We start from the raw sequence: 26,726 nt of genomic DNA on the forward strand, positions 1-26,726 counted from the left end.
TAATTAGCGGCGTCTGCGCAATTACGCGCATGCGCACTGCGCCTAATCTCAGCCATTTTTTGAAGGGAACTAATTAGCTTGAATAAAGAGCCCAAGTGTTTTTTGGCCGCACACTGATCAGAAGTCATTCTACCTCCGGAGCTGGCACCGACCCCTCCTGCCTGTCCCCCCTCCCGTCCTTCGTGTGTTTACTACGGCCTCCATGTAGCTTTAATTACTCCCTTGTTTGGGAAACTTGGAGCTCTCTCTTCCTCTCTCCCTCTCTTCTTTCCTTCTTTTCCTCATTCCTGACTCCGTAAACACGTCCAAAGGATCATTCAGAAGGAATGAGTGGCGTTTCTTTACCTTTGCTTGTCGGACTACTTCACGTCGCTGGTGCGGAGCTTTGTACCGGAGTCGCTGCGGAGAAAATGTAAGTGTTTCCGTTTTTTGTTTGTGGCGGGTCGGTGTAGGTATAGCTCGTGTTTCCGCTGAAAGCAGCAGCTTTTCCTCTGGTTCGGCTCGTGCTTTGAAGTCACCTGTTACTGGTTCTGTGTCGCTCGTAACCGGAACCGGAGCGAACGGAGCGGCTCGCGGTGTAAACAAAGGCTGGAGTGAGTGGGCAGCATCGGTCACGGGCTGGGGGTGAACCAGTGAACCATCCCATTAAAACACACCTTGTCCTTTAGTCATGTTACCTCCAGACCAGATCTTTGCGCTGCTCTGGATCCTTTGAATAGACGATAATAATAATAATAATAATAATAATAATAATAATAATAATAATAGAGTGTTTATCCATAGAAAGCGTTTGTAGTGCTGCTGCTGCACGAGCCACAAAAACTATAGAGCCATTGGACTGAAGAGTAGTGTCACACACACACACACACACACACACACACACACACACACACACACACACACACACACACACACACACACACACAGGGTTGCACTGTTGTTACACAATAATATTAGTGTTATTATTACACCAATCTCTGTGTGTTACATGTTTATGCATCTTCTATTTTAGAATGTTGTGCACCTTTCTCATCAAACATAGTCTCTCTCATACACACACACACACACACACACACACACACACACACGCACACACACTAGCTCAGTGTTACAGGATCAGACTTTAATAACATATTTGCTCATGTCCACCCTTACTTATTTCGTTTAAAGGCTAATGTATAATGCAAGTTAGTGTTGATATTAATATTATTATAAAACGTGTGTTTACCATGTTTATTATGCATTTTGAATTTCAGATGTTGTGCACCTAATTAACATCATCAGAGTCTCAACAGGATACACACACTCTCACACACACTTTGTTAAACGATGGTTTCCCGCACTTGTGATCGATAGAGAGCCAGGAATGCTTGTATAAATAGTTACATTGCCGATAGAGCCGGCTTTATTGATCCGCAGTGTAAATGAAAATCTTTATCAGATTAGAGATTGTTCTCGGCTGCTGGCAGCAGGAGGAGGAGGAGCCTGCTCTCTGCTCCTCTCCTCACTCTGTGGGCAGGACGGTGGACAGCTGCAGTGGCCAAGGGTCTGTGGCCTGTGACATAAACACAGTGCATTAAAGCACTATCAGGGTGCCGATATGAGCCATATATCTTAGAGCTGCATGGGGAGGGGGTAGGGAGGCTGTAGGGGAGAAGAAGAAGAAGAAGAAGAAGAAGAAGAAGGGCTGTGGGAGGTGGGTGAGGGGGTGTAGGTACTGGGTTGGTTGGAGGAGAGAAGGTAAAAGGGTAGATTAAGGTCCCTGCTTGATTTAAAAAGGTCAGTAATGAGATTGTGAGGACACACACACACACACACACACACACACACACACACACACACACACACACACACAGGCCAACTGACTCTGGCATTTATCTGTCTGTCACAAACTGGTGGAGGCCCGGCCTGTGATTAATTCTATTAATCTTCTGTGGTGGTTATGCATTATTATGCCGAGGTCATTCGAGAATCCTGGTGAAATCCTAATGATAATTTACTTTTTAGAAATGTTAATGATCCCCCCGTGATTAATGGGATTGTCTCATTTTTCCTTTTTGAATTATGATTCACAAATTTATGTCCTTAACAAATCCCACTTTTGAATTGTTTTGCATTACAATTTTTGAAATTAAGATCTAAATGCAAACATGGACTAAACAGAACCGAGCATTTATGATCCGTGTTTCAAAATGCTTGAATTCTTTTTTGTTTGGATGTATTTTAGGGCTTGGTGATATAGACCACAATTTATATCTCAATTTTGTTTTTTAAATGGCAATATATGACATAAATATAGATATTTTAAACTCAAATTCTTACCAGAAAGTCAATTCTGGGTTAAATTTGCTGATGCAAAATGACACACAGGCACATTTATTAACAAACAGCTTCACAATATAAGCCACTTTTGGCTTTTTGTCATCTAAAGGACAGCATGTGTGAGTGAGTTCTGTAGTGCGGCTTGTTTAGGGGAAGGTCTGAGTTAGGACGCACTTAGCAATCCATCTAACTGTGCTCTTCATGCTGTTCTAAGAAGTAGCAAAAGCAGCGACTCCTGAAACGAGAATTTAATACAAAATAAGCTATTAGATAAAAAAATATGTTATAGGCAATACTGTAATTTTATTTATCATCAAAATAGAAAACTTGATATATTGCCCAGGTCTAGTGTGACTATATTAAACATTTTATTAATTTTTTTTTAACGAAAAAAACTATTTCATTGTGCTAGCATATGCATAGCACGTAAACTTCGGCAACTTGGTGTCAGTGAACCACATCAGACCTTGTTAAACTACATCACTCCTCAATGCATTTTAGCTGGAAGTTGATTGCATTTTATTTTTCTAAAACATACTGGGCACTTTTATAGATGTATGTGATTCCTTTAAAAAAAAAAAAGATTTAAGAACTTAACTGAATCAGAATCCGTTATAGAAGCAAAAGATTTTTGAAAAACATAAATTGACAGTTAGATAAATATACCACATTTTTTATATTGGTGCTTGAATTACAGTTCTTTTTCATTTACTCGTTCTCACAGGTTTATAAATTGTATTTCATACCTTCCTGTTTATTTCTCCTGGCTGGCTCACCAACTTGGTGTCAACTTTTTTACTTAAAGTTCAAGTATTATGCTATTTTTCACTCATCTTTATTCATTCTAAGAAGCCCAAAAACATAGTATTTGAGGTTTATTCTCCCAAACTCTCCTGTTTTCCAGAGGTGTCAGTTTAATGACGCTTCTAAAAACGGGTTGTTAGGGGGCCTTCATGCATATGCATGAGTGGGTGTGTCTATATACACTGACTCCACACAACAGTTTTATTACCATAGCAATTTTCTTTAGCTATGCACACACTCTTGTTATTGTTTTCAGCCAAAAAACTGCACATGACAATAAAACACATGGCTATTTAAGCGGTTATTGTGATTGTGAGTCCGACAAAAGCTGCTCCATGGTGTGTGTTTATTACAGCAGCAGAGTTGGTCAGTTGTTTCAGCTGTTTCAAACACTCACCGGAGCTGCTCTCCTCTACTGATTGCAGGAATAGTCCATTCATGATCATAGTCTACTGTGTCCAACCGCTGCGTCGCATTGAGTCACAAACACATCTGATCATGTCAAAGGTGATACAAATTGAACTGATTGTAACTTCTCCCACATTGCGTGTATGTAGCTTTAGATATATGATAATAAAGTATGATGTATATTCTATATTAAATGGCAGTGTTTGTTTTAGCTGTAAGGTTGTTTGAGAGGGAGGAGCTCACATTCTTATACAGAGTAGGAGGAGCCCGGTTTGTCAGGAGGAAGAGATTCCTCGATGTGATGTCACATGGCAAGAAAAATCCAACTTGTCCGTTTGGAGCTGACTTTTTAAATGTGGAATAACAAGGGAGGGAGGAAACCTTGGCCCTTTCAATGAGGCTAAAGGAATGTATATCACTGTAGCAAAACCATTATAAAGTTTTTTTTTTCATTATACTGCCCCTTTAAAGGTGAAATTTGTAATTATTGATATTGCAATGTTTATTGAGTTGTTTAGTATTGTATCGTGACATGCAAATCGTGAATCGTGTCGTATCGTCAGATTCATGGCAATGCAACCCCCTAATAAAGTACAGTTTTGTTGTGTAAAAAAAATGTGCTAAAGGTTGAAGTGTAAAATTATTAAATCCAAATTGCTTTTCAATATCTCAGTGCTAATTTTCCACGTAATATGTAGCGAGCGATACTCGTGCTTCCAACTGTCTTCCTCTCTCTGCTTTTATCTAACTGTGGTAATTTAGTGGAAGCCCTTTAGCTCCGAAGCGTTCTCTTCTTTATTTAATCCTATTCCCCCAGGAATATTATAGACCTCCTGCGTAGCCTTTTTACCCGAATTCCTCCACCTAGTTTAGCGCTGATGCTATTGATTTTCCCATTAGGAGCTAACGCTAACCCCTGGGTAACCAGCAGCCTTTGGATTGCACGCTGTGTGAAGCCGGTATTGAACAGATGCTATCCAGGGACTCTAATCAATGCCTCCACTGTTATGCAATATTGTTATTTACTTGACTCATGAATTTCATTTTCTCTCTTTTCTCTCCTGTCTCTGTCTATTCGTCTACCTTCCCCTCGCTCTCTGTATCCTTTACACACAGGCGGGGGAGTGATGCGTGGCATCTGTAGCCTCTGCGATGGACAGCGGTGAGGGGGGAGGAGGAGGGGATGGAGGGGGAGGAGAGGAGAGAGATGCTGACCTCAGTCCCCAGGCTTTATCTCTTCCTCTCCTGACCCGAGTGGTCATTCCTGGGACGGGGTCATCCTCTCATACCTCAGCCACGGCCCCCGCCAAAGAGCCCGTGACCCTGCCCTGGCAGGGGGAGGAGGGCGCAGGGGGGTCCTCCACTGGAGAGCCAGAGAGAGGCAAACAGAAAGGAGGCCGATGCTCGGAGGAGAATGGAGTGCGTCAAAAGCCGGGGATAAAAGAAAACTTTGGGGAGGGATATTTGTCATGGCAGAGGAAAGAAGGAGGGGAGGCGCATGTAGGTGTGGGAGACGACCCCCCAGGAACCCTCAGCAGGAGAGTCAGAGAGAAGGAGGAGGAGGCCATCTCAAACCAAAGCCAAACCAAATCCAAATGTTCTTTATTACCTCAACAGAGCCAGCACAGCTCTTCTTCCAGCACTGCAAAGGCCAGTGGAACACTCGACAGCAAAGCCGCCTCCTCTCCAAAGCTCTCCTCGACTCCGTCTCCCCCTCCAAAGGCCTTCCCCATCTCTCCAAAGCACTTCAGTAGTCCGTCCTCTTCTTCTGCCCTGCTGAGTGAGACAGAGCCAACAGATGTTAAAGGAGATCAGGGCTGGATTTCTGAGTTCCCTCAGAGCTTTAGATCCCAGCAGTCTTATCTGGCTACGCCGCTAGCAGGAACCGATCCCGCTAGCAAACCTGCTGAGGATGACCGGCCAGCAGGGGATCCTCACTATTCCGTTTCCAATGGAGATGATGGTGCCAAAGCTCCAGAACCAAATGACAGCAAGATAGATGCAGAGGTGGACGATGGAAGGGATAAAGAAGACGAGGAAAAAGAAGCTGTCCCAAAAAACCTCAACCAAGACCTCTCTCCCAGTTCACTGAGCAGTCACATGACCATAATGCACTCACGCAACTCCTGCAAGACGCTCAAATGTCCTAAGTGTAACTGGCACTACAAGTCACAGCACACGCTGCAGGTCCACATGAAGGAGAAGCACCCGGAGACGGGAGGCCAGTGTGTATGCGCTGCTTCTGGGGGGAGTTGTGTGTGTGGCGGGGCAACGCGAGGTGTGTGTACCTACTGCAGCTCAGGGAAGCTCCATCCACGCCTGGCTCGTGGTGAAACCTACGCCTGTGGCTACAAGCCTTACCGCTGCGAAGTGTGCGACTACGCCACGTCATCCAAAGGCAACCTCAGCATTCACATGCAGTCGGATAAACACCTGAACAATGTTCAGAACGGGGGACTCACGACAAACAGTCACTCCTCACAAGTCACCAATGGCAGCAGCTCCTCCAACGGCCACGGAGCGGAAGAGTCAGCTTTCAGCAAGCTTGCGCTCTCTGTCCCCGCACCACCCGCGAGTCAGCACGCCAAGATCACGCCGCCCGCACACTCCCACTCCAACGGTAAGCGGTGGCGGTGCGATGTGTGCGACTACGAGACCAGCATTGCCCGTAACCTGCGCATACACACCACCAGCGAAAAACACACACACAACATGCTGCGGCTGCAAAGAGGCTACTACCTGTCGCACTGCAGGAGCCTTGGGCCGCAGCTGAAGCACCTGCAGAACGCCGGTGGGTAACGATACTACGGTGTACATTTTAGGACATCCTCAGGTCTCAGAGTGAGGTCTCGGGTATCAGGAAGACATCTGTCATTTGTCTGACCAAACTGATTCACTTGTCAAATCAAACAGACTCATGTCTCAGCAAAACCTCAATCAAATGAAACGGCGTCACTTGACAAACCAAACGCCATCAAATGACACGGCCTCAGGCTTCAAAATAAAAGTCGTCTGACTCAACGGCCTGAGGCTGTAAAACACAACAACAATGTATTTTGAAGGAACCGGAAATACACATGGTGTCATTATTATATGCTGCTTCGGACACAAGAGTAAGTTGAAAGCTGTTTTTTTTCTATTTGTTTTTAAAGGTTAAGATATATCAATGTTTCATTCAACTATGGATTTATTAATCAAACAATACGTTGATATATCTTAACTGTCAAAAAATAAAAGGAAATAATGGCTTTTCACCTTACTTTGTCATGTGTACTTCCGGTTTCTTCAAAGTAAAACACCATGTGTTTTACGGCCTGAGGCTGTCGAGTCTGATGAGGTTTTGCTGAGACATCAGGACGTTTGGTCTGACCAATGACAGAGCATTTCCTGGTACTTGATATCTCACTCTGAGGCCTGAGGATGTCCTAAATTGTAAACAGTACGATACAAATCTGAAGGAAATACTCAACCTAACTGTGACTGATGGAGTGTTTTTTTGGTTTCAGGTGCAGAGCTCTCTTTAAACATGCGTCTAACCGCTCAACAAGTCTCAGAGCAGCCAGTTACCCTTGGATCCACTTTGACTCCTTCCCCGTCCCCTTCGCCCTCCCCGCCTCCCGCGCCGTCGTCCATCTCCCCCACCGGGTGCCTCTCCCAGGGCGTGTTCCAATGCCTCATCTGCTCTAGCTTTTCCTCCGACAGCACAGAGTCCATGGAGCAGCACCTGAATGCACTGCGCTCCCTGCCTCAGTCCGACTGGTGCTCCCTGGTTGCGGGGGGTTGCCACTGCAAGCTGTGCGGCTACACCACACCGCTAAGAGCGAACTTCTCCCTGCACTGCCAGACTGACCGACACCGAACGCGATATCAGCTCGCCGCTCACCTCCAGGAGGGCGTGGATCGAGGCCAGGAGGGGGCGGCCCTCATCGCTAAAGGAAACCCCGTCCAACTGCGGTGCAACCTGTGTGATTATGTGAGCAGCAGCCTGGAGAAGCTAAGGGGGCATTCCTTTAATTCGCACCACGAGGCAAGCGTTCGTGTTTACAGAGTGAGTACGCACTGCAGTGGCGTCTGATTTTCGAAACGAACAAGTGCATAATCTCTCCTTCGTGTTATCTAAAGTTCTTGCAGCAGTATGACGGTGAAGTGGGCGGAGGCTCGTGGCTATTTCACTGTCTTCTATGCAACCACTCGTCATCGTCCAAACTACAAGTGCTGAAACACAGTCAGACGCCCGCCCATCAGCAGAGGGAGGGGCTGCTGCAGTTACAGCCAATGGGAGGAGAGGAACTAGCAGCCATTTTTACCATCAGGAAAAGCACTGATGGCAACACAGGTGAGAGCAGGAACTGTGATCAGGGCTTATTTAACTTCAAATTTCTGTTTTTACTTGTTTTAATAAGTCGACCCTAAACAGACTCCAGATCGTTCAGAACGCTGCTGACAGACTTTTATCTGGTGCTTCTAGAACATCCCATATTACCCCCATTCTTGCCCCTCTGCACTAGCTTCCAGTTAAGTTTCGCAAAGAATATAAAATATTAGTTCTCACGTTCCGAGCATTACATGGTCAGGCCCCTAAATATATCTCGGACTTGTTGTGCCCCTACTCATCAGGGCGATGCCTTCGGTCTTCAGGTCAGGGTCTCCTAAAGACCCCAAAAACTAAATTTAAGACCAGAGGAGACCTGGCGTTCCAGGCTGTAGCTCCCAGACTGTGGAATAACCTGCACCAGTCTCTCAGGGAGCTCAACTGTGTGGACACTTTTTAAAAACTGCTGAAGACTACACTTTACAGAAAAGCTTTTAGTTAACTGGATTTTAATTTTTATTTGTCCTTTAATGTTGCTGTTCTTATGATATTTATGCACTCTTGTTTTATTATTCTGTTGTGTTGCACTTGTACTTTTACCACAACTCTGTACAGCACTTTGTGATTTTATCTGCAAAAAGCGCTTTATAAATAAACTACTTACTTACTTACTTACTCACTTACTTACTTACTTACGTACTCAAATCTCATGCTTGGTTGCTAAGATCAGAGATTTGGAAAAGAAAAAAAAAAGATTTTTTTTTCTTCTATTTTTTCATTTTTTCCCTCTTCTTTTTTTCTACTTTTCTTTTTTTTTTTTTAAGCTCTCATTTCTTTTGAAAATATTCCAACCAACCTGGAATTGGTTCTAATCCCTCCTACTTTATTTACATTAGGTCTACTAGTGAATCTTTTGGCTCTACTAGTCCTACCTGTGGACTAAAAACAGTCTACTAGTAATACTAGTGAGAATCTGAGTGTACTTTTACTACAAGTAAACAACATTTTGTGATAAACTAATAAAAGTTTTTGGCACACTAGTGGTCGAATAGACCTTACTAGTAAAGCAAAATCATCTACTAGTAGACAGTTTTGTGTTACTAGTAGACCTATTTTTCTCTCTATTTGTTCTAAGAACCCCAACGTAGTATTTTGAGGTTTATTTTCCCAAACTCGCCTGTTTTCCAGAGTTTTAGCCCTCTGAAAAGTGACTTTCTGAGCAGTTCTAAAAACCGGCTGTTTTGTGGCCTGCTTATGCATATTCATGAGTAGGCGTGTCTGTAGACGCTGACTTCACGCCTCAGTCTTGCGAGGGAGATCAGTGATCACCAAAGCGTTTTGCTATCCACGCACTGTTGTTATTGTACAACTGTACATTACATTAAAACACATGGCTATTTAAGCGGCTATTGTAATTGTGAATTGGACAAACACTGTTTCAATGTGTGTATGCAGCAGCAGCGGAGGTATCAGCTGTTTTCAAAATCAGAATCACCCACCAGAGCTGCTACGTCACTTTCTTCTCCACAGTCACCTATGGATAGAAGGGCTGGAGTGTAAAATTTTATCGGAGCGCTTATATCAGTGATTTTAGATGCAGTCCGATAAAATTTGTTTTCTGGCTATCGGACCGATATCTATAGCGGATTGGACACCTCTAGTTTCTTGTAAAAATCAAAGTGTTACTTGTACTGCTACTAACACACAATGCACTAGTATGCCAAAAACCTTTACTAGTGGAACTACATTTCTGTTTACTAGTACTACTAGTACCCTCAGATTTTCACTAGTATAATTTGCCTTTCCCCACCACCTTATTAGCATATAATTCTAGTAGTAGTAGTAAATCAAATTTGAGCACTCGTAGAGCTTAACTAGGGTTGATATCACGTCTAGCTATAGAAAGAGCGAGAGGGATTGAGATGAAACCCAGGAGAAAATTAGTAATGGCTGTTCCGGAGTTATTGATCAAGCAAAGTGATTAGTCAATACACATCCTTGTTATATCCGCAGTCTTTCCTGACAACAGCTAACTAGCACCTGCTAATCAATGGACCGATACAAATCCCCTGGATCAGGTCTGTGGGAGACTGTTGCTCCATTTTTCACCGGAAATAGAGTTTAAAATCTCTCTGCAGTGAGATTTTTAGTTTAATTCAGTGCTTATTCGGGAGAACTGATGTGTTGTGAGTCCATAGCTCTGCTACTCCACCTCTGAGGAGAATCTAATATAAAATCAATAACTGATCGATAACGTGTAAAGGTTGGAGAGTGGCTCACTGATGTCGGCCTTTTGAAGGATATTATCACGTCCTGTAATTTTCAACCGAAAATGACCAAGTAAGGTATCAAAACTTGGTTAATTTCTGGATGTTATGCTATGTATTGAGTTAGTTTTTTTTTTTAAACTTCAACTTTTTTTCCATTTTCAACTTTCAAATTTATTTTCCATCCACTTCATCACATAGTAATGACTGATGGGGTCCTGTGATGTTTGTCATTAGCCAATTAGGAGCCAGCAGAGAGAAATGCTCACCTTTGATGTTAAGTTACCTAGTTACCATTACAAAATGTTACAATGAATTAGTTACTTTGTTACAATTACAACATCACAGTTAATTAATTACAATTACAAAGTTACAGTTAATGAGTTACATAGTTGAGTTACTTAGTTACATAGTTAGTTATATAGTTACAGTAGTTACAGTTACTTACTTACATAGTTAGAGTTACGTAGTTACATAGTTAGAGTTATATAGTTAGTTACATAGTCAGTTACTTAGTTACAGTTTCTTAATTAGAGTTACATAGCTACAGTTATTTTGTTAGTTACAGTTACATAATTACATAGTTGCAGTTACTTAGTTACAGTTACTTTGTCACAGTTGTATGGTCAGCAGAGGGAAATGCTGGGTCCTGATTGGTGGACGAAGTCAGGTTCTTTTTCTTCCCAGCAGCCAAATAGGGGTGCATTTCAGCTATAAATCTTCACTTGCATTTCCTTCGGGAAATAACTAACAACAATCGGCTGGACGACAATATGTTGGAACAATGCTGCAAGACACTTTGTTTGCATAACTTAATCATGTGTCGTCTCTCAGGAGAGCTCATTGAGGACATGGAAACTTCCAGCGAGACCAGCATTGCTTCTTTGGACTCAACCAAAGACACGTATGACTTGGGGGCAAAGAAGATTCCAGTGGAGACAGGTGTGTGCACGGTGCTTACACTAACTCTGCAGATTGCATTAAAATAGAGACAGCACAGGGTTTATCAACACTTTTGTGTTCACATTTAATTTCAAAGAGGAGAGCAGAAGACAGGAAGAAGAAAGGAGAGAGACTGTGCCCTCAGTCAAGCGTCCGTCGTCTGCGTGCGAGGAAATGGAAAGCACGCTCTCAACCAAACGGCCCAAAACTCACCAGCAAAATGAGAACCAGCAGGTGAGCGGATAACGCAGCCGCCCATAAGAATTTATTTTTATTCAAAGAAACTTGATCAAATAAAGACCTGAAGACCTGCAGTTTGATTTTTAATTTCATGATTATGTGTTTGTTGACGTTTTCTGTTTGCTTTGCGGTGATGTTGCTTCGCAGGCTGTCCAGTGCCCTCTGTGCCAGGCTAAGCTTCCATATTTTCACCTCCGTCAGCATCTCACACACATGCACAGTGTGGCGCAGGACTGTGTGGACAAGCTGATCAGCGCCGTGAGTGCACGCAACTGTGTATTTGTTGTATTTGCGTTCATAAGGAATCAAAAAGAAAGAAAGTGAGAAGGCGTAGCGATTGGAGGGGAGGGGGGGATGGTGGAAGTGAAATGTAGAGAGACAATTCCATTAAGAAGGCACCAGAGAGAGAAAGGCAGCGCTTTTTTTTTAATGCATGTTTAAGTAGCTCCCCGCTATCATCTTTGATGCAGCCGTGGCCGCTCGGTGTGTGTGCGCACGTGTTGTGGAGTGGAGGAGCAGGGAAAAAGCCAGCCTTTCTATAATGCATGTTTAAGTAGCCTTCTATTACCAGAAGTGCAGTCAAGCCAAAAAAAAGGGGGGCCCCATGCTTTATTTTTTTTTCTTTTTTTTTTTTTTACTGTGTCTCTCTAGCTAACAATGAGCGGTCATCTATCCACATCACCATCCTCCATCCTCCAGCTCCTTAGCCCTGTATGCTAAGTGGCCTTTGTCTCTTGCTCTCTTCCTCCACTTCACTGAATGCTTTTCACCCTTTCCCCCTCTGCCCCCCCCCACGAGTGACTCCTATCATTTCTATTCTGCAATTTCTGTCTCTGCCCCTCCTTCTCTGTCTCTTCCAAGCTCTCTCTCAATTTCTTATGCATCACCCCCCCCCACTCACTGTTTTTCCTTCAGAGCAGTTTTTTTTTGTTCATCGCCCTATACTTCCTCCCTCCCACTAGCTGCTTTTTCATATTCTTCACTCCTGAGCCCCTCATCCTTCCTCCTCCTACCCCTCCCTCACTCTCTCTGATAGTAATTGAGGTTCATTAATTCAGACTGAGGTGATGATGGCCATTATGTACCTTGCTTTCCAATTACGCTCTCTAGATTAAGGCTGACCTTCACTTTTTTCTTTGCTGTGTGTGTGTGTGTGTGTGTGTGTGTGTGTGTGTGTGTGTGTGTGTGTGTGTGTGTGTGTGTGTGTGTGTGTGTGTGTGTGTGTGTGTGTGCTTCCCTTTTGCTACTACAAAGCTGTTTTGCAGTAAAAAATTCTTGTCATGTAAATCTCATCTCTTGCCGTCCTTTCCTTAAGGTAGTTAGCTGCTCACGTAGATACACTATTTGCTCACACCACGTGAAGCTGGAGGGAACGGAAGGCTTTCTATATGAAAAATGATTTTTGAATAAATTCATTATTCAGCCCAGTAAAGTTATTGAACCCTTGGGGTATGTTGGAGGGTGTCAGAAGAACTGAAGGGCAGCCCCATATATCTTAACGTTGCAGACTTATTAACAAATTGCCTCGGTTTGCTCAGGCTGCTCTGCAAGCAGGTGCGAGATTTAACAATATACTTTAATGTTTTATGATATGAACATCCACTGTTTATTCATCTCGGGTATATTCGCTTGCTTTTATACATGATTACAATTAAACATGCATTATTTATAATGTTGGATCAGGAAAATGACAATATATCTTTTGTCTTAAAATGGTAATACAATGTTTAGTGTTTATTTTCCTCTTTTTTAATCAGGTCACGCCCCCTTTGCAGCAACAGCAGACACAGCTGGAGACCAAACTACAGGCAGATCCGTGCACAGACAAACCTCAGAAACATAAAACTACAAAGAATAATGATGCAAGCAACTCCCATCCTGCAGATTCCCCCGACCTGTGTGAGTCACCGACAAACAAAGGTGGGTGCACAGTGGAGGAGGTAAAAAAAGCAAATGTTTTTGAGCTAAGTTAGTTTATTCATTTATTTATTTATTTGCGACAAGGGACAATGAACATTATTGTACACAAACATGTAAATGTGCTAGATTGTAGCCACAGGCTAGTTTCCATTTGTAGTCTTCAGCAGGTTGATGTTGTGTACAACAGAAATTACATTTAAAAACAGACAACTCCAAAATCAGACAGCATGGACAGTACAATAACATACAAAGACTCAAGTATAACACATTGAGCTGAGGACAGAGCAGAAATAAAGTGATCCTTGCAGCTAAAGTGCAATACTGTAATAAGGCAGATGATAAAGTGCTTTAGTGCTAAAGTGCAAACATGCCAATACTTTGTCTTAAATAAGAAATTGCACCTCACCCTTAGCCTGGTTGGTTGTTATTTAAAGTGCTAATATTATTGCACATAGCCCTATTGCACATGGTTAGTATTAAATGATGTGTTTATGTATATTATTATTGTAGAGAGAGAGAGAGAGAGAGAGAGAGAGAGAGATGTATGCATATGTATATTTATTTATGTATGCATATGTATATTTAAATGATTAGGCATGGTCACAATTCCAGAGAGTCCTGAGCCACACATTATAAATTACCCTTGCCGCAATGACAACAAATGAATAATAATAATAATAATAATAATAATAATAATAATAACAATAATAATAATAATAAGACCTCCGCCAAATACAGCGCGAGTACTGGGCGGGACATACAGACAATGCACTTTCCTACCGCTACTACATTACCCATAAGCCAACGCGCTTCAAGGAGCAGGCTCAGGCACTGCTGCTATTTTCCTATTTTTTGGTATTTTCTCATTTTTTGTTATCCAGAACATCACCAAATTTAAATCACCTGTTCCTTGTCCCATTATCAACACTTTTGGAAAATGTTATCCAAATCCATTCAAAACCTTTCAAGTTACCTTGCTAACAGCCAGACAGACAGATAAGCACAGGGTAAAACATAACCTTCTGTTCTGCGCTTCACGCTTGGTGGAGGTAATAATAATAATAAAAATAATTACATTTTTGTGCATCCTGTAGGTGATTTTGTGGAGGACACTGAGGAAGATGCAGCCACACCCAAAGATGTCACAGCTCTTCTAACCCCACCCTTAGAGGACAACACAAGTCACCCTTCAAATGCTCGACTGGATCCTCAGTCCCCGACGCACGTCCCCCCAACCTCCCCGCCCGCCTCTTCACCCAGCGACACCCCTCCTCTCTCCGATCGTCATGGTTACCGCTTCCGTTGCAGCAGATGCAGCTTGGCCTTCCCGACGCAGGAGAAGCTCCAGCTGCACTGGCAGTACCACGCCATGAGGGCGGCGACGGAGTGCCCCCTCTGCTCCAGACAATGCCGCAGTCAGGAGGCTCTGCAGAGGCACATACAGAACACACACTCGCAGCTGGACAACACGCAAGGACAGAACACACACACTCCTGCCCAAACTGTGCAACACAGGGACGCTAATAAGAACTCAACTCAACAGGATTGTAGTCTGTCACCTCATGTGGGTCAAGAAGCAGGAGAGGAGGAAAATGAAGACTCGGATGATGAGAAATTGGGATTAAATGGAAAGGAGGAAGAACAAGAAGAAGAAGAAGGCCCAGTAACTGAGGAGGAAGTAACTGAGCCAACGAAAACACCACATGAAGACATCCCAGAGCCCAGTTCCAGCTCTCTGTTGAAAAAGAGCGCCAACCCCACAATGGACCGATATCTAGATCCATCCCGACCCTATAAATGCACAATTTGTTCCGAATCTTTTACCCAGAAAACGATTCTCCTGGTCCACTATAATTCAGTGTCTCATCTCCACCGTGCCAGACGAGCCATGCAGGACTCCGGGACAAGTCCAGCTGCCTCGGAAGCTTCCAGAGGCCCAGATCCTCGACCCTATCGTTGTCGATTATGTGGAGTAGGCTACAGCCAAAGCTCCACGCTGGATATACACCTTCGTTCTGTCCTCCATCAAACAAGAGCTCGCGCGGCGGCCCAGAATAATCTTTCACAAAACCCTGCATCTAATGTAGCTTCTTCAGTCCCAAACACTGCTGCCACCAGAGAAGAAACATCAAAGCATTTACCTTTCACTAGAAAGACAGATAAAGATAAATCCTTATCCTCTTCTTTGGTGTGTGCTGATTCATCCGAGGCCCAGTCGACCCTTTCTAACGCTTCTGACAGCCAGCAGGCTAAAAAGAGAGTGGCAGAACTACTAGCATCCAGAAACCAGTTGTTGTTGCTACAACAACAGCAGATCGCCCACGCACAAGTCCAAGCTCAGCTACAGCAGCACACAGCTCTGCTTCAATCTCAAGTCATGCAGCACATCCCTTTTGGACCCGAGAGTCTCTTGAAGCAACATTTTTCCCTCACACCAGACAACTTTCTTTCTCTACAGCAGCAACTTCTGCTGCCCTTTTATTTATCTGGAGACATGAAGCTAAACTCCGAGTTAGCTGCTAAGGCCCCAGAGCCAAGCAACTCCTTATTTGCTAACCCCGTTCCAAAAGAAGAGGTCAATGTAGAGCAAATGGAGGAGAAACCAACTGTAGACCAAAACCTAAATTCAGCTCGCAGCACATTAATGGATGACTTACAAAGTGAGGCTGCGGTTCAAAACACCTGTAGCGACCCCCCTATCACCACGGAAAAAGACCAGAGTGATCCTAGTTTTGAAAAGGAAAAAGAACAAATGCAGCCTTCTGATGTTAAAAATGAGAGTCCAACCAAGGAAGGGGTTTTGTCTTCTTTAAACACTCCTGGACTCCAGTGTCCTCCTCCCAGAGTTCCCTATGCTGCTGCAAACGGCCAACCTCTGAGAGCTCTGCTGCAGAGCTTTGGTTATGAACTGGCAATGCAATATATACAAAACAGACATAGGCACCAGCAGCAAATAGCAAGTCAGATGACTTTAGAGAAGCAAGAGTACTCCGATATGACCGCAATGGAGGTTTGCTTAATGACAGGGCAAGATGAGATAAGTAGATTACAGAATAGAAGCTCTGAAGTTTGGAACAAGACAAAAGAACAGACTTTAGAGCAGAGAACGATGGAAAACTTCCTAATAGAAACACAACAGGACAAATATGAACAGATGACACAGGCGGAGGAACAATGCTGTGAAAAAGAAAAGGGGGAAAAATGTGAAGACTGCGGCAAGGTTTTTTCAGACGCCCTAATTCTGAAAAGTCACCGGGAGTATAGTCATCGAATCCTTTTTCCCACCGCGGCACTGGAGAGGTTTTCTAAAGAATACCGACTTCAGTATGACCAGATTCACCCGCTCAAACAGTCTAAAAGTGTAGAGAACCCAGGTCCGGTCGCCGCCGCCACCTCTGTCTCGACCACCGACTTTGAATCTGAGCCAGTTCAGCTTCCAGTTCAAACCACTGAACCAGCTGCCACATCATCGGATTCAGAACCTGTGATCAAAACGAAGGATCCGAGTCCGAGCGTAACATCAACTGTTCCAACTTCTCCACCTTCCCCTTCTCAGTTTCAGGTACAGCAAGAGGCAGCTGCCCCGAGCACATCCTCTGCCTCCGCTTCCCAAAACACGGCCCAAATGCCTCTTTCTTTACCTAAATTACCAATGCTCCCTCTCTCCTTGCCTCAGCTTCCTCTTCCTCCACTGCCTTTGCCAAAGCTCACACTACCACCAATACCTTTTCCGATGGAGCTACCACTCCTTCCGTCTGTCGTAATGCAGTCTGTTGCTCTCCAGTCTCAACAATGGTTAGATTCCAGTGTTAACCCCGAGCTGGCAAAATTATACCAATCCCAACTGAACCCTGCCCTACTGGGGCAGCAGTCGCCGCTCAGTCCAGCATTGTTAGGTCAGTCTTCACAGACTTTAATGGGCCAGACATCCCATTCTAGTCCCATTCAAACTACACAACCATGTCAAGTCAGCCCAACCATATTTGACCAACAAACAGGCAAAAGAACTCGTACTCGAATCTCTGAAGAACAGCTGTCCGTCCTGAGGAATCACTTTGATATAAATAGTCTCCCTAGTGATGAAGAGATTAACAAGATGTCTACTCTGTCTTGTCTGCCACATAAAGTTATTAAACACTGGTTCCGTAACACTCTATTTAAAGAGCGCCAGCGGGACAAGGATTCCCCGTACAATTTTAATAACCCCCCAACCACTGCTCTTGAAGAATCCCAGGAAGAAATCACACAAAACCCACCTCTGACGCTTTCACCATGTACCCTATCCCCAGGACTACCAGCCAAAAACTCCCCACTAACTCAGACCTCAGACCCTCACAGAGCAGAGCTTCACAGAGGCCGACGCTCTTCACGTACCCGCTTCACGGAGCAGCAGCTGGACACCCTGCAGGAGGTGTTTGAGGCTACTCCCTACCCTAGGGAAGAAGAATACGACAGGTTGTCAGCTCTGTTGTCTCTTCCCAACAGAGTCATTGTTGTGTGGTTTCAAAATGCAAGGCAGAGAGCCCGCAAAAACCAAGACAAGGTAACGGAAGATGGATCCGAAGGCAAGAACCACAGACAGAGTGTTGCTCTCTACAAGGATCATGACGGAAACCAGGAAAATAACTGTGCGGATGAAGGTCAAGTTGACTCTCAAAATGAAAACTCCATGGATCTAGCTTATGAGTATTACTCCCACCCTGATTCTCCTACACCAGATTCTGCACCTCACAGTTCAGGAAGTGAGCATCAAACATATACAGATGAGACAGATGAAGCAGCTACAAGTAGCCAAGAAAATCCGAAATATCCCACTCCCACCCATAAGAGCGCTGCTTCAGTTCAAACACAGAACCGAACGTCAGATACAGACAGTCAGGACAAAAAGGCTCTAGAGCTAATGACAACTGCATCGTGTCTCCAACCAGAGCCCAAGCTTCAGTCAAGCACTGCATCAGAAACATTACAGCCTGCAAATGATTGTGCTTCACAAAAAAACGCCACCTCATTGTCTGTGTGTCATTCAGAGCAGAGGCAAACACACAGTCCTGCTACCGATGAAACTCCCAAAAAGGCTGCTGATGCGTCCCCCTGCCACCCGTCTGCCCCTGAGTCTGTGAAGAGTCACACTCCGCTGCCTGATGTCAAACCATGCCTGTCCAATGAAAACCAAGCCCAGCCTCAGTTCCAGTGCAGTCTTTGTCCAATGTCCCTACCGTCATTTCAGCTGTGGCAGGAACACCAGACCAGACATCTCCTGGCAGCTCAGTCCCAGGTGCAACTTCTCCACTCTGGCTTCACAGACCGAACTATGCCTTACATGATGCTCCATCCCAACCATCCTCTCATGGCCAGTCAGATGCTTTCAGGCGCTCTTTCCCAGATGCACCCTGGTCCCACTCATCCTATGATGTCTCATTTAAACAACATACCAATGAAGAACACCGTTCCTGATCATTTAAGTAATGCTCTCCAAGCCAACCCCTTGTCAACAATTAAACCGAGTCCTAAACATCTGTCTGACAGTAGCTTTGAGGGCCACAGAGCCAGCCGTGACTTTGAGGAGGAGCAGAGAAGGGACAAACGTCAGAGAACCACCATCACCCCAGAACAGCTGGAAGTTCTGTATCAGCGCTACAGCTTGGACTCCAATCCTACCAGGGGAGTCCTTGAAAGCATAGCACGAGACGTGGGACTAGCAAGACGCGTGGTTCAGGTAATCTAGAGATAAGAAGACATCCCGTTCGAGTGATATGGATTGAAATATTCTGTGTTCAAACAGTTTTTTTTTTCTCTCACAGGTTTGGTTTCAGAACACACGAGCGAGAGAGAGAAAAGGACAGTTCCGCTCAGCTGGACCCGGATCCAGTTTCAGCCTTGGTTTGAACCACCTGCGTTGCCCATTCTGCAGAGCTTTGTTTAAGGTAAAGAGCGCTCTGGATGCTCACATGAGATCACGCCACTGGGCAGAGGCTGAACGAGCAGGATACACAATGGGCCAGACTGGACACTCTGCGTCAGTGGTCGTAGACCGACCAGGTCCATCCATTTCTACCAGCTCACACCACGGCTGTATGATTAGCAACAAAGAGATGCAGTTGAAAACACCTGCCATTTCCATGACTTCAACAACTTCTTTGAACGACCCGGAAGATGACGACGAGTATGAAGAAGAGGAGTACCCGTGCGAGGAGGGGTCCTCTAGTCCTGAGGGATCTGGAGGTCCAAGCTCTGACTGGGGTCAGCAGCAGCAATATCAGCAGCAGCGCCAAAGGACACAGATGAGCCACTTTCAGGTGCTTCAGCTTAAAGACTTCTACAGGAACCATCGCACTCCCAAACGTCAGGAGTGTGAGGCGCTGGGCCAGGAGCTGGGACTGCCTCACCGTGTGGTGCAGGTATGTGTTTCAAACTTCAATAATACGGGTAGGACGATATACAGAGATCCCGATATGAGACGATATACAATGCTGGACTCACAATCACAATAAAGGGAAAAATAGCCATTCTTTTATTTTGACTGTAACTCTGGGTATAGATATATCTAGGTCAATGATGTATAAGGATTTCACTGCATGATATTTCATAAAATCAGCATCATCAGACAAGGTTTGCATGAATTATAATGGAAATAAACATAGAAAAACATTTAAATCTTACACAGGACTATAATACAACTAAAATAGGGTAGAAAATACATTGGAATAGATTTAGAGGATTTTTTAAAAAAAAATTCAAAACAGCAGTCATAGCAAGACAGTCGCACCACATGATATTTGGACACTTAGAATAACAGAATAAATTACAGAGGTCATTTAGAAAGTAACATTTAAAAATAATATCAAAGTGAGCTCATATATACTAAGTTACTACATATTTGGTCTCTTTTTATGCATTTAAACCATTTTTAACTAAAAGAAATGTAGTTAGACAGTGCCCTTCGTAAGTATGTACTCATATAGTGGGGGCTTAAGTAGAGTTGTCAATTATGGCCAAATGAGTATATGTTTGAAGGTTGGTATGGATAAAGAGGTGTACATACTCTGTACTCTATAGTGTTATAAAAGGGTATATTTGCGGGTGCATAGTAAAACAGCGTGTGCGATTTCCCTGGTGTAATTCTATGGGACATGCATGATAAATTGATTAATAAAGTTTGCACCAATGTTTGCTGGACTTAAGCAAATGGATAATAAATGTCATCCCCTGTCCTTAGACCTTCCTTCGGCAAAGAAAAACTAAAAAAAACAGTAGTAAAATTAATTACACACAAACATGTCATGTACATCCAAGGTGCACATTAGGTTATGAACACGTGGTAAAAAATAGCAGCGTTTATAATGCCGTGTTCGCAGAGAAATGCATGTTTTGCTGTTCGCTTTGAGCACAGCCGCTGGCTTTGCCCGGCAATAACTTCCGGGAACTATTTGAGTCTATTTTAAACTTCCATTGTTACGACTCTCTCTAAACGGCTCTGTGTGCGTGCGCCATGTACATCCAAGGTGCGCATTATAAACACGTGGTGAAAATATCAACGTTTAAAATGCTGTGTTCGCAGAGAAATGTGCATGTTTACAAGGACTTTGCAGACGTGTCACAGTACAGAGCCAGAGAATATCCGGACACCCCACCCCTCTCCAATATCCGGTCTTACCCGTGTTCAAAACAAAATTAAAATAATCGTTTTGCAACATCAAATAAGTCCAAAGTAATTGATGCACACCATGAGGCCATGTACAAGCTGTTCAAAAAGTTTCAGCTCGATCAGACACTGCGTCAGGGAGCTATATGCGCTCCACACATACACACACAGACGATCCTTGATTTATCGATAGATGTTAGATTGTTGTTATTTTCTGGCAAAAATTTAAACCTTTGGACTTTGACTATAGCTGCATTCTCATTAACCTTGGCAATGTGCAAAATCCAAACTGGTAATGGAAACACCCAAATTTTGAAAAAAAAAAAACTCCATATATCTTGCAACGTTTAAGTATCGCAATATCATTATTATTTTTGTTATATGGTCCCACCTTTGATTAATAACATTTGAAATTGACAAATCTCAATATAAAGCAACACAGAATGTAGAAAATACATAAGATTGATTGAAATGGTTTTCCAGGTTTGGTTCCAGAACGCCCGAGCTAAAGAGAAGAGGGCCAGGAGCCTGAGCTCGGACTCTGCAGAGAGGGAACAAGCTGAGTTGTCAGCAGGCGCCGGGGAGAGAGACAGAGCTTAGGAGGCAGACTGCTTCCTTTCACTCTTTCCTCACACACAACTGCAACAGCTTTTGAACATGAACCCTGTCCACTTGCTGCCAACACCCCCAAAGAAGCAGGAGCTGCAGCGGCCCAAAGAGAAACTCTCTCAATGGAAAGTAGGAGAGTTCCAAAACAAAGTCATCTCCACCACCACAGCTTTTGTCCTTTTCATACTTTCCCTTCAACTTGTCCGTGCTTTCTCGTCAGAAAGAGTTTGTCTATTCCTATTCCTTTTAGAAACCTTACTGCAACCAAACACCACCTTGATAGAAAAACCAACCGATGCCACAGAGGCCAAAGAGCATTCTCCAAGTATGTGACCTCACTGCCCAGCTAGACCTGCAGTCTACCTCTCAGTCTGCACGACAGACTCACAGTGGGCCCTCCACCAGACAGTGCTAGCTAGACAACTAGCTGTGTAGCATGTAGCGCCAGTCTTTGTCCAAGGCTGGCAGAGAAAATTGTCAAAGAGATTTTAGTGTAAATAGAGAGCTCCAAAAAAAGTAAACTTGAAGGTAAAACAAAGCAGGAGAAGAAGAGAAACTGACCGACGTCCTTCGTGGTACACAGGGATGTTTGCGTAGAGCTTTTGTAAAGACTGACTCAGATTCCAAAGCTCATAACCAAAATTTTACACGTCTGTGGGTTTGCTTTTCAACACGTTTGTTTTCAATAAGGAACCACACAGAGCTGACGTCTGTAACGGTAACGGGGTGAGATCTGCTAGCTGGCCAAGGTAAAACCAGTACCGATAGACTGGCACGGTGCTAGAACGCAACTCCACCCTCCAAAAGCCAATGATAAGTCTTCTGTTGTACATGTGTTCTTATGTTACTTTAGTTCATTAACAGCCCAAATAGCACAGAACAAAAAGGCCCATTTGTCTCTGAAAAGGGCAAAAAAAATAATTTTTTTAAAGCACTCAACCATTATACTGTATATGAAAACTTTAACCAAACTCAAATTTACATTGTGTGTGTTTAGTAATAGTTTCTTAATATAAATATTATTGATTGAGATGGACTGTCTTGCTTCGATATAATAATGTCACAATGATTAAAAAGAGATAAGGACACCTTTGATATGTTCGGGAAAGGCGACTTGATGCCTTTGCGTTCTCTTTGAGTATACCAATGGATTACCAATGTTGTGTGATTAATGTAAAGCTTTCTATGCTCAGGTCAACAGCTCAACACGGCTCTACTTCATCAGATAGGATCCCAATAATGTCGCTTTCTGTTTAAAGAAAAAAGAAAAGAAAAAAAAAACAGAACAGTGGAGGACTGGTTTAACCTTTACTGAAGTGGATTATGGAGAATTTTGATGGAGAAAGTAATCTTGGGCAAATCAAGGATAAAGTCGAAATGTTGATATTAAAGTTGAAATTTCAAAAATAAAGTTGAAATACAATGTTGAGAATAAAGTCGAAATGTCGAGATTAAAGTTTAACTATAAAGTTGAAATATAATGTTGAAAATAAAGTTACATTTTTGAAAATGAACTCAAATACAGTATTGTGATAAAAGTAAAAGGTTTGCGAATAAAGTCAAAGCTATACTATACTTTAATCTTTTATTTTTTTACTTTAAGCTCAACATTATATTTCAACTGTATTCTCAACATTTCAACATAATTCTTGGTTTCCAAAAAAATATTTTCTCCATCAAAATTGGCCCTAATTTGCTTCAGTAAACCCTCGATTGTGTATTTAAGAAAAATATCAACAAAAACACAGACATTTCTGAAAAAAATTGAGCTTTTCACCTCTGAGTAAATAGATTGTGACGAAAAGAAGAAAAAAAAAATCTTATTGAAACTAAAGTGTTAAATAGTGTAAGGCGGTAAAATGTACAGTATTTAGCTTTTGTATGGTTGACTCAAGACTTCATTGGATGTTTGAGACACAGCTCTCGCTGCGCAAAGCTGAGAAAAAACTTGGGATGTATTTGATGTTATTTTTGTACGTTTAATTTATTTCTTTCCCAACCCACTCCCTGCTCCCCCCCCCACTCTCTCTCCTTTCTTGCCCTCTGTTCATTTTCCAACCAGTCCTTATTCTATCTGTAATAAAAAATAATGATAATATAACAATAATAGCTAAACAATAATTAATGCTTTAATACAAAAATCCAAAGACGTGATAATACTTTAACCATATGACCTACAAATAATAAAAAAAAATAAAAAATAAGCGCTACTGTTTACTTGACGATGTATTGCTGTTCCTGTCCCTGCATCGAAAGCTACTGTTTTCTGCCTCTCATAAGCACACTGGAGACTGTAACCAAAACCCCAAACTAGAGCCATGGCAGTCTGTAATATATAGCGGTTGAAGAGTTTTACTTTTTTCTTTTTCTTTTATAACATAGTGTTGAACTTCAGCCCTTAAGGATGTCCAGTTTGCTGCTAATGTACTGTAGTTTCTATCGATACTGTAGAAAAGATGCATGCTTGGATCGCTTTACCACTAGGCTTTAATGACTACAAACTGTACTGATACCTGTGATGCTGTCCATTCGAACTGCTCCCTTTGTTATTCTGTTCAGACCTATTGGATAAGTGGGGCTCAAGTCCATCAAGTTAGATCCCGACACTCAGAAGACGCAAACCAGAACTATTTTTTACAAGCTTTGACCCAATTCTGAGGATAACGTGACGTCTGAGTGTTTTTGGAGATACTGTCAGCTATTTGAAGGAGTTCAGCCCCAGAGCTTCCACTGCTATGATGTCTTTCTGTATTCTGTCTTTAGTGCGTTTTCCAGCTATGACGGCAAATTGTCCGACTCAAACTGACATCGCAGCCAACTTTCCAAAGGATGTAAACTGACTTTTTGTTTCTTAAACTAACCAATGTTTACGACAATACCAATGAGCTTTCTACTCCAAATACCACAAAAGGCAGTTTTTTGGTTTGTTTTCCGAGGATTTGTTTTTCTTCTCGTGTTATTCTCTTGAACTTCAGTGACTGTAAGATGTACATATTGGAGTCCTCGGTGGTGAAGACCCCTAACTGTAGGTAAAACGGTTCCTGTTTCCTTTCTTTTTCTCCATATGTTGTTGCCATAGTGATGACCAAAAAGATGCCTGTGATGTGCACCTGTCCTAATGTTCTGCTCCGGTGGTGGTTTTAGTGTGTCTCTATACTCGCCCTGTCCCTCTTCTTCTTCTTTCCTGCTGGTGTGTGTTCCAAACCCCCCTCCCCGTACTCCACTGAGCTAAATAAAGTCTGCTTTGGTGCACGCTTCACGCCTCATGCCTCTGGTCTTGCCACGAGAAGCCATTTTGTAAAATCTTGTGCTGTTTCTCCCCGGTTCTAAACGTGTGTGGCGTTTCAGGTTGGGCTCGGAGGCTTTTTGATGTGCAGCCGCATGGTGTGTGTGTTGGTGAATGGAGCCGTGACCTCTGGGGTCACTTCATTAATTACATCTGTGACATTCAGCCAGATGAGTTTCCTTTGTGACTAAATGATATGATGAATATTAACGACCTGGGATAAATTACGTCGCCGTTCCTGCTGCTGCTGCTGCTGATAATGTGTTTTATGACTGTGAGAGAAGGAAGGCGAGAAAACTGCATAGTACAGCACATTTTGGACACATCCGACACATCCAGAGCATGGGACAGTTTAGGTTAGAATAAAAACCTTTTATTCCTTTGCTTTTTTCACTTGGATAAACTTTCTGCAGGAATGAGAACAAGTGCAAAAATGTACTTCCTTCCTTCCTGTTCCATTTGTTGAACAATGACAGACATTTTAAAACAAAAAAGCAGTAATCCTTAGTGTTATATAAGGAAGCAGATTAGGGCCAATTTTGAGAGGGAAAATAATTTTGGGCAAATCAAGAAGAAAGTCGAGATTGCAGTTGAAATTCTCAAAATACAATATGGTGATAAAGGTTTAAGGTTTGCTAATAAAGTCAAATCTATGGAAGCTGACGAGGGCCAATTCACCATATTATATATGACAACAGACAGCAGATCGTGGCCTTGTAAAGATGAATGCTTTAAACTATACTTTAAAGTTGGGTTTAATAACAAAGATATTCTTTCTCCTTTAGCTCATAAACAGCGTTGTAATCTCTTTAAGGACACTGAAGAGATATTGACAAAAACTGAATTTGTTCAGAAGGAAAAACCAGTGAAGTTTGGAGAAAGTGGACCATTCAGTCCGTCTGTAGCTACTGATGAGCTACGGAAACAGATTAGGGCCAGTTTAAATGGAGACTGTCGTCATCTATGGTGAATTGGTTATAGTCAGCTTCCATAGATTTGAATTTATTAGCAAACCTTCGACTTTAATTACGATATTGTGTTTTCAGTTTATTCTTGAAAATTTCAACGTTAATCTCGTCTTTTCGACTTTATTCTCAAAATTTTGACTTTACTCTCAAAATTTTAACTTTATTCTCAACATTTTGACTTTCCAAAATTTCGACTTAAATCTTGTCTTTTTTACTTTATTTTTGAAATTTCGGCTTTAATCTTGCCTTTTCAACTTTGATCTTGTCTTTTTGACTTTAAACTTTACATTTTGACTTTATTCTCGAAATGGCAACTTTAATCTCGACATTTTCAGTTTGTTCTCGACATTTGGACTTTATTCTTGATTTGCCCAAAATATTTTTCTACATCATAATCAGCTTCCGTAGTACGGGTTGGCGGAAAAAAGGAGAAAAACCCAAAGTGTAAACACAGAAAAAGACTCGGCGTATCTCCGTAGCTGATGATAGCCATCTTAGAAAGTCATCCTGATAAAGTGCCCCCCCACCATTTCTCCTACTCCCTGTCCTCCCCCTCTTAATCAAATGAGGACTGTGCAGCTGGTGGGGTTGCGGCAAAAAAAAGGGGTACGAGTGTGTGTGTGTGTGTGTGTGCGTGAAAAGATGTTAGAGGTGGGGGGGATGCTTTGAGGGATGGCGTGAAATTATTGCCTGCTGGTGTATATGTGTCGCTGGGGGTTGGGACGGCATAGGGGAGGGTGGGGGGGTGTAATGTCATTGCCTGCTGGTGTATCTGTAGTGGGGGCTCATTTAGATTTAGATTGGTTATGTGAGGAGGGAGCTGAAAGGCCAGCTCATGTTTATGCATGACTCCTACAGCGTGCTGTTGAGGCCCCGAACTTAAAGAGACAGAGCTGAAATAAAGACAACTAAGGATTCTGCCATCGCTTATATTTCAATCAATCCACGCACGTGCATCAATGCCTGTTTTCTCCCTGCGTACGTACACTTACATCAGATTCAGGTT

General features: G+C 42.9%; 1 protein-coding gene across 2 annotated transcripts; it reads left to right on the forward strand.

The window, feature by feature from the left end:
* Positions 1–25,912, forward strand: LOC114466004 (zinc finger homeobox protein 3-like). Of its 2 annotated transcripts, none has more exons than XM_028451420.1 (11): positions 1–412; positions 4,651–6,325; positions 7,041–7,582; positions 7,657–7,870; positions 10,948–11,055; positions 11,153–11,289; positions 11,443–11,553; positions 13,053–13,194; positions 14,310–18,931; positions 19,017–19,613; positions 21,341–25,912. In XM_028451420.1, exons 2-11 carry the CDS (start codon positions 4,687–4,689, stop codon positions 21,455–21,457), a joined length of 8,229 nt encoding a protein of 2,742 aa, XP_028307221.1. In that variant the 5' UTR covers positions 1–412; positions 4,651–4,686; the 3' UTR covers positions 21,458–25,912. The 2 variants fall into 2 exon arrangements, with proteins under 2 accessions (XP_028307221.1, XP_028307220.1); XM_028451419.1 differs by having other exon boundaries at positions 2–412; positions 13,053–13,215.
* The last annotated feature ends 814 nt before the right edge of the window (positions 25,913–26,726 follow it).

Source organism: Gouania willdenowi, chromosome 6 (assembly GCF_900634775.1).
Source record: "Gouania willdenowi chromosome 6, fGouWil2.1, whole genome shotgun sequence".
Lineage (NCBI taxonomy): Eukaryota > Metazoa > Chordata > Actinopteri > Blenniiformes > Gobiesocidae > Gouania > Gouania willdenowi.

Excerpts from the sequence above, each read along its gene's own strand:
- LOC114466004 (XM_028451419.1), top strand. The coding sequence starts at position 4,687 with ATGGACAGCGGTGAGGGGGGAGGAGGAGGGGATGGAGGGGGAGGAGAG. Across the intron at positions 11,056-11,152 it reads GAAGATTCCAGTGGAGACAG|AGGAGAGCAGAAGACAGGAA; the intron begins GTGTGTGCACGG and ends TTAATTTCAAAG. Across the intron at positions 18,932-19,016 it reads TAGCAAGACGCGTGGTTCAG|GTTTGGTTTCAGAACACACG; the intron begins GTAATCTAGAGA and ends TTTCTCTCACAG.